Source organism: Myotis davidii, unplaced genomic scaffold (assembly GCF_000327345.1).
Source record: "Myotis davidii unplaced genomic scaffold, ASM32734v1 scaffold803, whole genome shotgun sequence".
NCBI lineage: Eukaryota > Metazoa > Chordata > Mammalia > Chiroptera > Vespertilionidae > Myotis > Myotis davidii.
In genome coordinates this window covers 2950410-2963197 of record NW_006295567.1, presented here as the reverse complement: position 1 = coordinate 2963197, position 12788 = coordinate 2950410, and the positions used below count along the sequence as shown (strand labels likewise).

Genomic DNA, 12788 nt, shown 5'->3' with positions numbered 1-12788 from the left:
TATATGCACACTTACGTATGTTCATAGCAGCACAATTTATAATAGCTAAGATTTTAAAAACAGTCTAAGTGTCCATCAGCAGATGGGTGGATTAAAAAACAGTGGTACATCTACACAATGGAATACTATGCTGTGGTAAAAAAAAAGAAGGAACTCCTACCATTTGCAACAGCATGGATGGACCTAGAGAGCATTATGCTACATAATGCTCTCCAGTCAGAGAATGATAAATATCACATGATCTCACTCATTTGTGGAATATAATGAACAACATAAACTGATGAACAAAAAGAGCCCCTGAGACAGAGAAGCATCAATCAGACTTCAGAGGGAAGGCAGGGGAGGGTGGGGGTATGGGGGAGAGGTCAATCAAAGGACTTGTATGCATGCATATAAGCCTAACCAATGGACACAGACACCAGGGGGGAGGGCAGGAACAGATCCTGAGACAGAGAAGCATCAATCAGACTTCAGAGGGAAGGCAGGGGAGGGTGGGGGTATGGGGGAGAGGTCAATCAAAGGACTTGTATGCATGCATATAAGCCTAACCAATGGACACAGACACCAGGGTGGTGAGGGCAGGAGCAGAGGGGGGAAGGGGGGTAATGGAAGGATAAGGACACTTATGTAACACCTTAATCAATAAAGAAAAAAAAGAAACATGATTCAGGCTTCCCCAGGAGTATATAATCTTCAGAAAACTGGAAGGAGACCAGCACGGCACTCCTCCCATTAAGAATCATGGGAATCATGAGATCAGAACTGGCCCTGGCTCGTTCCGAGAGGCCTGGAAGAGGGAAAGGGACCAGGAACCACATCATGGTAGGACCAAACCAGAGGCCCCAACCATTTGCCTGCTCCAAACCAGGAGCCACCCAGACCCAGTTATAAGCCAAGTGACGTGCCATGGTAAGAGCCAAAAGCTTGGTCCAAGTAGTAAAGGTATATGCTCACATATAACCACAGGAGATGCCAAAAAACCTCAATATCTTTTGCTGTTGTATTGGCAAAAGCTAATGGAACAATGATGGGGAAAGGGGGGAATACCATCTAATTTCAAAGACAGGTTCCAATGAGCTCTGATCCATTAGCAGAGCACATTAGAAATGGGTTTTCATTCCTTCTACTCAGCTTCTCGGTGTGAGATTTGCAAGAAAGTCTGATCCGACTTGTGAGGACTAGTTGAAAATGTGTGAACTTGTCTATGAAACTGAATTTAATGATGTAAAATGAAAAAACAAATGTATCTTTCAGCAAGGAGATTTGGTGTAGAAGCTCTGCTCCAGAACTGGAATATTTATAACCTCTCATGACACTCCTGAAAAATTTATAGCAGGTGAGAAGTCAATTATTGCATAAGCAACACAGCAAGATTTATGATACCTCCAATTCGGCTCTTTTCAAGAAATATTTACTACTTTATGGCAGACCCTGAGTAAAGAGATGTAAGATACAGAAGGTGGGTCAGACTCGTCCCTGCCTTCCGGCAGTTTCCACAGCGTGGGGTGGAAATGGCCAAGGGTGACGGGGTTCAGGATAAGAAGAGGTCACTTCTCTCTGGGGGACAGGAAACAATCAGAGATCATCTCATTGTGGAATTCACATTTCAGTTACATCTCAGAAGGCACATGGGAAGTTGAGCCAGAGAAATGGAGAAGAAAGGTGTAACAGAAGAAAGTAGGCAGGGTGGCAAAGTGCAGAGAGTACAGGACAATTAGCATGGACTTGAGCACAGGCTCTGAGCAAGGCAGAAATGCAAGTAAAACCCAGGCATAAGCAGATAGATGGTTTAGGCCCAGGGGTGGGCAAACTTTTTGACTCGAGGGCCACAATGGGTTCTTAAACTGGACCGGAGGGCCGGAACAAAAGCATGGATGAGTGTTTGTGTGAACTAATATAAATTCAAAGTAAACATCATTACATAAAAGGGTACGGTTGTTTTTTTTTAGTTTTATTCATTTCAAACAGGCCGGATCCGGCCCGCGGGCCATAGCTTGCCCACGGCTGGTTTAGACTGTTGTACTTTGTTACTTTCATGGGGGATGCATTAATGACTTTTAAGTGAAGGATGATGGAAACTGTACTTTGGGAAGACCAGCAGCAGGGTGGTGTGTGCAGACTTGGAGTGCTGCCATTCCCCGGGCCTTCGGAATTGTGTTTGGCATTTTTGTTTGTTCCATGACTGTGGGGACATGACTGGAATTGTATGGTGGAGGTCAGAGATGCAGACACCCTGCAATGTGCAAGAGTCCTGGAGAACGAAGACCCATCCCAGCCATAATACCAAATACCCTGTTGGGAGACACTGGGAGACGAAGACTGGAGCTGAGAAGGCCAATCAGGAGATGACGGAAATAATCCCACCAGCAGGGAATGACCGGAGCCAGGGTGGAAAAGGAGGGCTAAGAAAGGAAGAGTGGAATATAAGAGAGCTCAGAAAAGGAGGCAGTAGAAACAAAAGGTCCTACTGGACATAGGAAATATGAAGACGAATACCAAAGCTTTGAGCCTCGGTGACGGGAACAATTTGGACTCACAGAAACTCAAAAATCAAAACCTTAAAACCTGGCACAGGCATGATTTCCTCTGGGATCTGCCGCTCCCACATGAGAATATTAAACACACACACCACCTTGCCTCCTTCTGCAGTTCCGCCTCTCATTCCTTGCTTTATACATCATGTGGCACTTTACTGGTGATGGGCCAGGCCCTCTCTCCCTGTATCAGTTTTTGTGTCAGTGCATGGTGCTGGCACACAGCAGATGCTCCTCGATACAGTTTTCCGTTCTATCAAGTGAAAACTAGACATAATAGTCAATATTCTCAAAGTTCCAGTGCCCTCTCCCACACTGTTAAGTCTTTCCAAACCAGTCACATAGCATATTCATCGCTGTGGAAGTGTGACCTAGCTGTAACTTCACTGCTTTGACAGTCTAATGGAAGTATTTTAACTACATATTCACAGGCTCCGAGCAAGAGAGAAGGAAAGGGTAAGTGAGGAGTGAGACAGAGAGAGCAAGGAGCACAGTGAGGAGCAGGAGCTGGTTTCGGTGGCTGCAGGGGAACTTAAGGAAACCACCTGGTAGAGGTCAGTCGACAAGTATCGGTGAGAAGGGAGAGCACTCGCATGTCACAAGACTCCCGGAATATTTCACTTTCCTAAAGCATGAAAATCCTAATTTATCATGCTCAAGAAATGCTTTAAAAGAAATAAGTAACAATGATTGAAAATGTTTCTGTTTTCCCAGTTAGAGTTCTTTTTCTTTCCCAGCAGGCTTTCAAAAAAAAGAACTTAGAACAGGGGTGGGCAACCGCTGGCACGCATGCCAAACATGGCACGCCAATAACTTTTGCTGGCACACAAAACCCTTTTAAATAACCTTCATTTTACAATTTTTTTCTTAATATCAACTTTTTATTTTTCAGATAAATTCAGTGTAGGTGCATCTTAGATAAATAAATAATTCGAAATATAAACCTCATGTAAAATCTCTGTCATCAGTGTTGCAGCAGCAAAAGTCCCACTGATAATATCAAACGGAGTCATAAAGTTTTCTGTCGGACTATCAGTGTACATGTATACATTAAAAAATAAATGTATTTTTCATCATCATATACTGTGTTTTTGTCGCTCGAATGAATTTTATTATTTCTTCAAGGTTCTTCACATACATACACCTTAAGAGATATCAAGTAGGCGTAACATATTCTCAAAAAATTAGGGTTGGCACACAGAAGAATTTTGAGTCAGAGATTTTGCTGGTTTTGGCACGCACTCACAAAAAGGTTGCCCACCCCTGACTTAGAAGGTCAGAAAGAATTTTTTAAAGTTAAATTGAAGTGCATAACGTTTAATTTCCTAATCAGTTTCTCTCCGAGGGTTAAATTGTGTCTATTGAGAATATATACATTGCTATATTTGCTGCAACATAGGTATTTGCAAACTCACACTAAAAGAAGTCTGCCAGTTTCTCAAAAGATTAAACAGAGTGACCATGTGACCCAGCAATTCTAATCCTAGTTATGTACTCAAGAGAAATGAAAAAATATCTAAACAAAAACTTGTAGAAAAATATTCATAGCAGCATTATTCGTAATGGCCAAAAAGTGGAACTAACCCAAATGTCCATCAATGAATGAATGGATGAATAAAATGTGGTATATCCATACAATTGAATAACACTTAACAATAAAAATGAAGTATTGATACATCGTGCAACATAGATGAGCTTAAAAACATGCAAAATGAGAGAAGCCAATCATTTAAAAACCCACATATTGCTTAATTCTATTTATATGAAATTTCCAGAACAGGCAAATCTTTAGAGGTAGAAAGTAGATTAGCAATTGCCTAGGGCTGAGAGGATTAGGGGGAAAGTTGAATGACTACAAGTGAATACAATTTCTTTTTGGGGGGGTGATAAAAATTTCTTGAAATTTACTGTGACAATGGCTACACAATTCTATAAATATACTAAAAATCTATTATATGCTTTAACTGGGTGAATTATATAGTATATGAATTCTCTCTTGATTTAGTTTTTTATCACCCTAAAATATTTCCTTAACATGAGATGAGAGCAGAAAAGGTTGTCATGCTTTTTTTAAATAGTTCATTTTTGTTTCCACTTTCTCAAAAAACAAGTACATCGTAGACCTAAATAGCTTTCCCGTTTCATTGACCATATAAACTAGCACATGCTCAAACATCAGGAGGCATTGGTGGATGGATGGATGGATGGATGGATGGATGGATGGATGGATGGATGGATGGATGGGTGGATGGATGGATGGATGGATGGATGGATGGATGAGGGCCCAGCAAAGCCCTGAGAAGGCACTTTGGGGGGGTCTTTAGGAAATGAATACTCACAGGAAGTCCCCGGGGTCCTCGGGGTCCCACCTCTCCTGGCGGCCCCTGTTGGCCCTGTTATGAGGAAAGCAGGTAGAGAAAAAGTTAACATTCCTCAATCCTTTGTTTAGTGATTACAACAGGTTATAATGTGTGGGAAGAACTTATGGCATCTTACCGGTTTGCCTGAATTTCCCAATTGGCCAGGTTTCCCTGGAGCACCTGTGTTGCCCTAAAGGTAAAATACAGCATAATTCAGACAGTAAGTAAGCATAATTGTCCATCTGTCTCACCCAGTCCGGGTATGTCTTACACTTCAACAGCATTAATTTCTCGGTTTTACATTGAGAACGTGGGAGGTTGTACAGTCTCCTTCTTGGTGGATACATCACAGCTCTTTAGATGCAGGATAATGTTTTGTTATTCCCAGAAGTATAGGAAAGGTGTCAAAAATGTCCCAAAAAAATGAAGGTCAAATGTCAAATGTCTTTAGCCTGACAAGAATATGAGAGCATTTTTCTTTATTTACTGTATTAACTACATGTCTTTCTTCTACCATTTTCACCTCCAATATACCTTTTTGAGCCCTTTACCTGACAATGACATTTGAATAATTATAAACACTTATGTCAACATGAGGAAATATGAGAGAATGTGCTGTTGAGAACCTCCCAGCAAGCTCTAGGGAGGCACAGTTCTGGGGACGCCATCTCCCCATCCATCTCTCACCATCTGTTTTCAAGGCACATCTCTGGTCAGCACACTGTGGACCAATATGATGAGAGGGCTGTAGCCATGTGATCTAATAGTACCCAATTTCTACATTATTCACATTTTATCTATTTTTTCTTTCACCTAGTAAAAACAATACGTGAATATAAGCACTAGTTGATCAGTATGTGAACAAGATGCCTAACATCTTTTCAGTGTAAGCTTAACCATCATAATAATATTCTCTGGCATAATTTGTATGGCTTAATAATGTCTTCCTTTTGTTACTTGTGTAAAACTTTTACTAGCGTAAAACTTTCTGTAGCAAAAGATGACACTGTCAAGAAGGCAATCTGATCAGCAACACTTTGTCAAAGTATTCTCTCTGCAGTTGGCAAAGAGATTAGCATTTGAAGACTTAAAGCTTTTTAAATTTCGCCTTAGGGTCAAATATAAATTAAAAGGCAGGTTGTAAATATTAAAAATTATAACTAAATGTATTAATAAAATAAAGAAGTTATTTAAAAAATAAAATAAAAAGCATTAATTTAAAAGGCTCACTCTTTTACCTTTTCACCCGCAGTACCCTTTGCACCAGGAATTCCAGGCACACCCTAAAAGAATGCAGGCAGAACATAGTTTTAATCACCTTATCTGAGAATCGATGACATGCCAAGCCTACTGCACACTGCCCAGGGACTGAGGGAGTCATGACAACCTTGAAGATTTCGCGCGAGAAAGATTCTCCTAGTTCTCCAACTCTGAACAATTTAGAAGGTATGACTTTACTGTATCTGGCTTGTTAAGTCTGAACCCCCATAAAGCAAAGCCTACCTCCACACTAGTTATTTTTAACTTCCATTTTGTCAAGGGGAACTCTTATCAGCATGATTTCATGTACAGAATAACAAAACAAAGACTGATCGAAAAAAAGTTAAGCTTAAGTTAAAAAAAGAATGGCAGGAGAATGCTGGGTCTAATTAAGATTTGATACTATTGGGAGTCCTAATATTTATTCTCTGATTATTTTTAAAGTGTCAGAAAATAAGTTCGAGGCCAGTCCTCGGTATTACCAACTATCCCTTATTAACTTGAAACATTTGTTTCCAAAGAGCCAAGAATACACCTGGTATAATCCACATGAAATTCTAGCCACATTAATGCTGGGAAACACCAATTTGAATCATTCAAAATAGCACATACTCAGAAATGATATCTTATGTCTCACATTGTTCTTGAGCTTACCCTCAACTGTTTTATAGCTCAACGCTGCTAACAAAACCTTCAGAACTGGTTAAAAGTAGGAGAAAGTAATAGATCTAGACAGAAAAGCATCAATCAGATGCTCAAACCTCAGAGGGAAGGCAGGGGAGGGTGGGGCTAAGGGGGAGAGATCCACCAAAGGACTTGTATGCATGCATATAAGCATAACCAATGGTACAGACATGGGGGTGGTGAGGGCATGAGTGGGGGTGTTGGGGGGACCATGGGGGGGTAAGGACACATTTGTAATACCTTAATCAATGAAGGAAAGAAAAAAAAAGTAGGAGAAAGTATATGATCCTGGCCCACAGCTCAGGGTTAGGAAAAAGATATAGGGAAGATTGAACTAAAGAGGAATGTAAAATGTAAAATTAAAGCTTAGTATATTATTAGAAAAAGAACTAGCTACTCAGAGAAAAGGTACAAAAATGTAAATATAAAAAAAGGTAAATTAAAGCATTGTATCTTCCCCCAGGACTTAGCAATTTACTTAGTATGTTTCTCCCCAAAATTCATATGTATACATGTGAATCAATATATGTATGTAAACCAATAAGCATTTAAAGAACTAAATACTCACAGGTAACCCCTGCAGTCCTGCATCACCAGGAGGCCCAGGTTTCCCTGGTTCACCCTGGGGAGGGAAAAAAAGTTTTTATTGCATCTTTGAACTTGTCCAAACTGCTGTATTACTTTTAAGAAAAGGAAGGACTCAGAGTAAAAGGATTATTCCAACAGCTGACCTTACATGCATTTTTATAATGTGACCCAATAAGGGGCAGAGGTTGGTGTGGGATAAGACTTGGGATATAAATTCGATCAAAATATACAATTTCCTTCAGCCTACTTTCCTCAATGGGACAATTTTACTGAGTTTCTGAAACCAAGCAAATAAGCATCCAATTCTAATAACCATTTTGAATTGACACTTGATTATAAAATTAAAAGGAGGAAAGAAGTCAAAACCAGCTAAATAATCTCCCAGGAATGGAGTAATGGAAATGCTATGCTTGGTTGGCCAGGGCAGAGATGGCCCTATTCAGTCTTGGACTAAATCACACAGCTACCTTTGTTCCGGGCATTCCAGGGATCCCGTCACGGCCATCCACACCTGGCAAGCCCTAAAGACACACAAAGAAACACACTGTCTCTTAGAAACACATTCTCCTTCCCTTCATTATTTCTTAAAGTTTTATTCTGAGTTAATAATCACTTTGAAAAATGTGCTCGATGACTACTGCTCAAGACATACCGTGTCTCCTTTGGACCCAGGGAGGCCAGGAATTCCTCTAGAACCTTGAGGCCCCTGCAGGGCAAAAGGGAACAGGCAGACAAGTCATGCTCAATTATCACAATACTTAGGACATGTCAAAGAGGGGAGCACAGGCAGCAGATGACACTGGAAATCACGCTGCCTGTCGTGATGAACACTCATTTGAACTCACTCTGTCTCCCTTGGGACCTGCTTCTCCTGGAGGCCCTCGCTGTCCTTGATCACCCTGTAAGAAAATAAAATGTTGTTACTCTAAGCAAAGTTACTTATGGATGCATAGCTCGAGAAATCTTTTTATAAAAATTGTCTTTAAAAAATGATTTTCCATTGGGAGCATCGAGACTTACTTATCTTTTACTTTTACTTTAAATGCATATGCTTCTTTGCTCTTTGCGTGTATAGGTAAAATAAATTTAAGGTCCATACTGCAAGTAACTTTGACATTTGTAACTATGTGTACATATCAGCTACTCCCATTGATTATCCTGGTGGGTTAAGGTTTGGATTAGTTGCCAACCTTTTCTCCCTATTATTTAATTCCCCAGTTAATAATAATGGTTTCTATGGAAATTATCAAGCTCCTGTTGATGTAGGGTATAGGTGGCAACAGATGGAGGATGTGTCTTCCTAAAATACAGCTTTTGTGGGATTGTTTACCTCCTCTAAAACCTCAAAGGGCTTCCTATTGCTACTGGATCAGTTCCTATTGCTAAGATTGGCATTAAACACTCTCCACAGTGTGGTTCTGCCTTATCTATGCAATGTCATCTTCTCAACCCCAGACAGTGGCAGCGTCTGCAACAGCAACCCCACCCATTAAAGGTGCTTCCTCTCAGTTGTACTTTGCTGCTCTCCCGGCCACGCCTCCTCTAAGGCCCTCTTGCTTGGATTACCTTTACCACATGCTCCAGCGTTTGATCTTATAATGAATGGTTTAGTTACATTCTGTCTTTCACACTGCACCAGAGTACCTTGATAGGTGGAAATTCTATTTTACTTATACCTTTTCTACTTTCTATGTGTATAGGTTATCATTAATAAATGCCTTTTTTATTTGCTTTGAGAAAGGGGAAAAGGTGTGAGGCAGCCTACAATATTGTTACCTACATCTATGGCAGTCAAAATATGGAATATTGAGATCAGAAGTCATAGAGAAAGAAAAGGATAGAACTACCCAAGAACTTGACATGAGATAGTCACTATAATTCTAAGCATGCTGACAACCAAAACAAAAGGAAAACATAGCAAAGATAAACACATAACAATTTTATTTCACCTATAAAAAAAACCTATCTCAACCCAAGAATGAGATGTTTATCTTAATTAAAATATTTTAAATAAATATAAAAACTATTGCCCATTTTCCCACTTTAATTATTCACATGTAGGGGATACTTGCAGAAACACATGCATATAGAAAAAAAATCTATCATTGATCATTGCTAAAAAAATAAAATAAAATAAATCATGGGGTCTTGTTAAAGGAAAACTACTTACAAATGCACCAGGAATTCCTCGCGGCCCAGGTTCTCCATCAAAGCCCCGAGCACCCTGCAAAAAACAAGACAAAGAAATGAAAATGAGTTCAGTCATATATGTTAAAGGGCATATCAGTCTTTCTAAACAACTTTAATAGCCACTAAAAAAGGAGATTTTATGTGTGTAATATATATCCTATTCATTAGTGGACCCCAAAAAGTAGATATGACACCTGAAATATGAAAACTCTAGTCTACATCTTCTCATCCCACCAAAGTACTTACAGCAAAATTTTGATAGCACTCTGGATATTTGAAGTTAACACTGCACCCATTCTTGATTGATGACATGAATAAATAGCCTGGCACCTACTTAGAGAACTTGGCAGATGTATTGGAAGAGATTTGGTAGTCCCCCTCCAGGACACTCAGAATCCCTCTGGGAACTCATTAATGGCGAAGACCAAGGAGCCACCCAAAAAATAGCTGCCAGGAACTCTGTGGGAGGGTGTCTGGGATTCTGGATTTCCACCAAGAAAGAAATAGATTTAGAATCAGAAGTCCAGCCATGTGATTTGGAAGAATGAATTGTAATAAGGATTTGAGCAGTCCCTCTCCCATCCTGGGTAGATGTTAGGTTCTGTTGCATAAAGCAATTGATCTATTCTCTCAAAAACAGGTTCACCCTGCCAAGCGATGTGGCATAAGAACTACGAAGCTTTATAAATCTAATATCTTGAATTATCTCTCACTTGGTTATATTATATATATATATATATATGATCTCTTTTTCATTATAAAAATCAAAATGTGATTTTAAAACAAAAATATGGTGCTTTTTAATGCTGTTTACATACACTGCATGACAAAATACAATCCCCTTCTTTTAAGTCTTTTTTTCTTCTATTAAGTGAATAAGAAGGCAATTGAAGTGAACAGGCCAACTTCTAATGAACAGGATTGAGATGGGGAGACGATAAAATAAATGGAAAACAGTCAAAAGAGTATTGAATAGATGTCAGGCCAAGAAAACCAGGTGGACAGTGCCCATAGTAAGAATTAAAAATTAGAAAACCTGTGATAGAAGGTTCAGACACAGGTAGAATCGGAGAAAGAACACCACAGCGAAAACACCAGAGAGCCTTGAAATTCTTTGATCCCTAAAAACCAGAACAAAGCAGTTGGCATCCTACATTCACCAGGGAAGAAGGTGCTTGGAAGACCTGAGAAAGACTTGCATTCATGATTCAGCCTGTGCTGTGAGAGCGACGCCCAGCTTTGCATTATAGAAATGACTTTGATGTACTTTCTCTCTCATGCTGTTCAGGGAGGGCTCAGACCCAAACTGCTGTTACTAGGTAACCACTCGATGGGCCTGAGTTCACCAGAAGGGCTTTTTTTTTAATTGGTAGGAATTTGACAGAAACCAAAGGAAATGAGAAATTTTGAAAAATAGCAACTAGAAAAATGCCTCAAATAAAAAGCATATCAAGATGGGTAATTGGTTTCAAAGTGAGGGATCACATATACTAGAAATGATTTAAATCCAGAAAAAGCAAAGGCCTGGTATCAGCAACTGTGAAATAAATGGGATTTATTATTTAATAACAGAAAAGATACGCACAAAATATTACTTAAGGTAACATGAATATAGAAATGTAAAATATTTTTTAAAGTGCAATGTGTTGTTTTTTTTTTAAAGAAATGAAAGAGGAAATCAGCCAGACTGAGAATACCTAAAAGAGGCTAAAAAAAATGAAGTTGAAGAAAGTATTCACAAAATCATTTCTTCCAATACACAAAAATGTGCATCTCTTTAAAAATATATTTAATTTCATTTATTGAGAACTGACAGTGTGCAAATTATTCTTGTTTAGTTGTTAATGGAAGGCTATATGCTTCTGTGTAGAATGATATAAATTAGCCATTAGCCATAGACGTTCTAAAGAAAATGGGGCAAGAGTGCTTTTTTTTTTTTTCTGGATCCTACAAATTGCATTTCCTAACATACTTTCTAAGAAGGGGTAACTGTTTTTCTTAAAGTCTGGTAAAGATGCTAGACCAGGGGTGGGCAAACTTTTTGACTTGAGGGCCACAATGGGTTCTTAAACTGGACCGGAGGGCCGGAACAAAAGCATGGATGGAGTGTTTGTGTGAACTAATACATGTTAACACTGCTGCTGGTGAAGGAGCGGAGGGGAGAGCAAGAGAACCCTCTGCTCTTTCGGCGCCGCGGGCCGGATAGAACAGCCGAATGGCCGGATCCGGCCCGCGGGCCGTAGTTTGCCCACAGCTGAGCTAGACACACACGCATGCACACACACAGAGCAAGACAGACACTTCTGAGCACATCATGAACTTTCAGGTTTCCATGGTTTTTGCTTAAGATATTCACTCAGCCAGGCATCCCTTGACCTCTATCCTCTGCCAGCAGCAACATCTCATCCTTCTAGGCCTGACATCCTTCTGACGCCAACGCCTTCAGGAGCCTCCCAGTTCCCCCATCAAGGTTAGCTATTCCGTCTTCACTCCCTCATACCACTTGTCCTCAAGTTGATCTCTCTCTTGTTTGCATTATAATTAGCTATTTTCTCCCAATAAATAACCAACTTGCAGAAGTCCTTATTCCTCTTTGAATCTCCCCAGCATCTCACAGAGCACCTTGCTATGGAAATGCTAGGAGAACCTGGGCTCTGAGACCAGGATAAGAACAAGTTGGTGAGCTCCGGTCACAAGGATATGATCCCTGCTAAGAGCAGAGCTTAGTGATCAACGTGGCAGCACAGCCACTGAGGGCCCCAGTGTCCTTGAGTGCATCTTGCCTTCTCTCACTCTCCCTTTCCATCTTCCCCTGTCCTAGCCTTCCTCTCTGAGTACTGCATCAGTGTTACCAGTGTTAACTACTATCCTATCTAATAAAAGACAAAAAGGGTAATTAACCGTACCTCCACTACGCTTCCCATTGGCTAATCAGGGTGATATGCAAATTAACTGCCAACAAAGATGGTGGTTAATTTGCATATGTAGGCGCCAAGCCACGAACTGAAGCATTAGGCCCAGCGATGTTGATGGCAGCAGGGAGCTGAAGGTGCGCTGCCCAGGCCCAAGGCCTTGGCCAGAGGCCTTGGGCCTGCACAGGGGTGGCGGGGAGCTGGGGGTGGGCCTGCACAAGGGGCGGTGCCAGCAATCATGGATATCAGGGGCAGAGATG

At 40.4% G+C, this 12788-nt stretch overlaps 1 protein-coding gene across 1 annotated transcript in view; it reads right to left on the bottom strand.

Moving 5' to 3' along the window:
* COL9A1 (collagen type IX alpha 1) overlaps window positions 1-12788 on the bottom strand; it is a 125145-nt gene that overhangs the window by 36526 nt on the left and 75831 nt on the right. Inside the window, 8 exon segments of the mRNA XM_015568161.1 lie at window positions 4874-4927; window positions 5031-5084; window positions 6133-6177; window positions 7407-7460; window positions 7894-7947; window positions 8079-8132; window positions 8272-8325; window positions 9597-9650. Of these exon segments, the coding sequence (XP_015423647.1) occupies window positions 4874-4927; window positions 5031-5084; window positions 6133-6177; window positions 7407-7460; window positions 7894-7947; window positions 8079-8132; window positions 8272-8325; window positions 9597-9650 (423 nt within the window).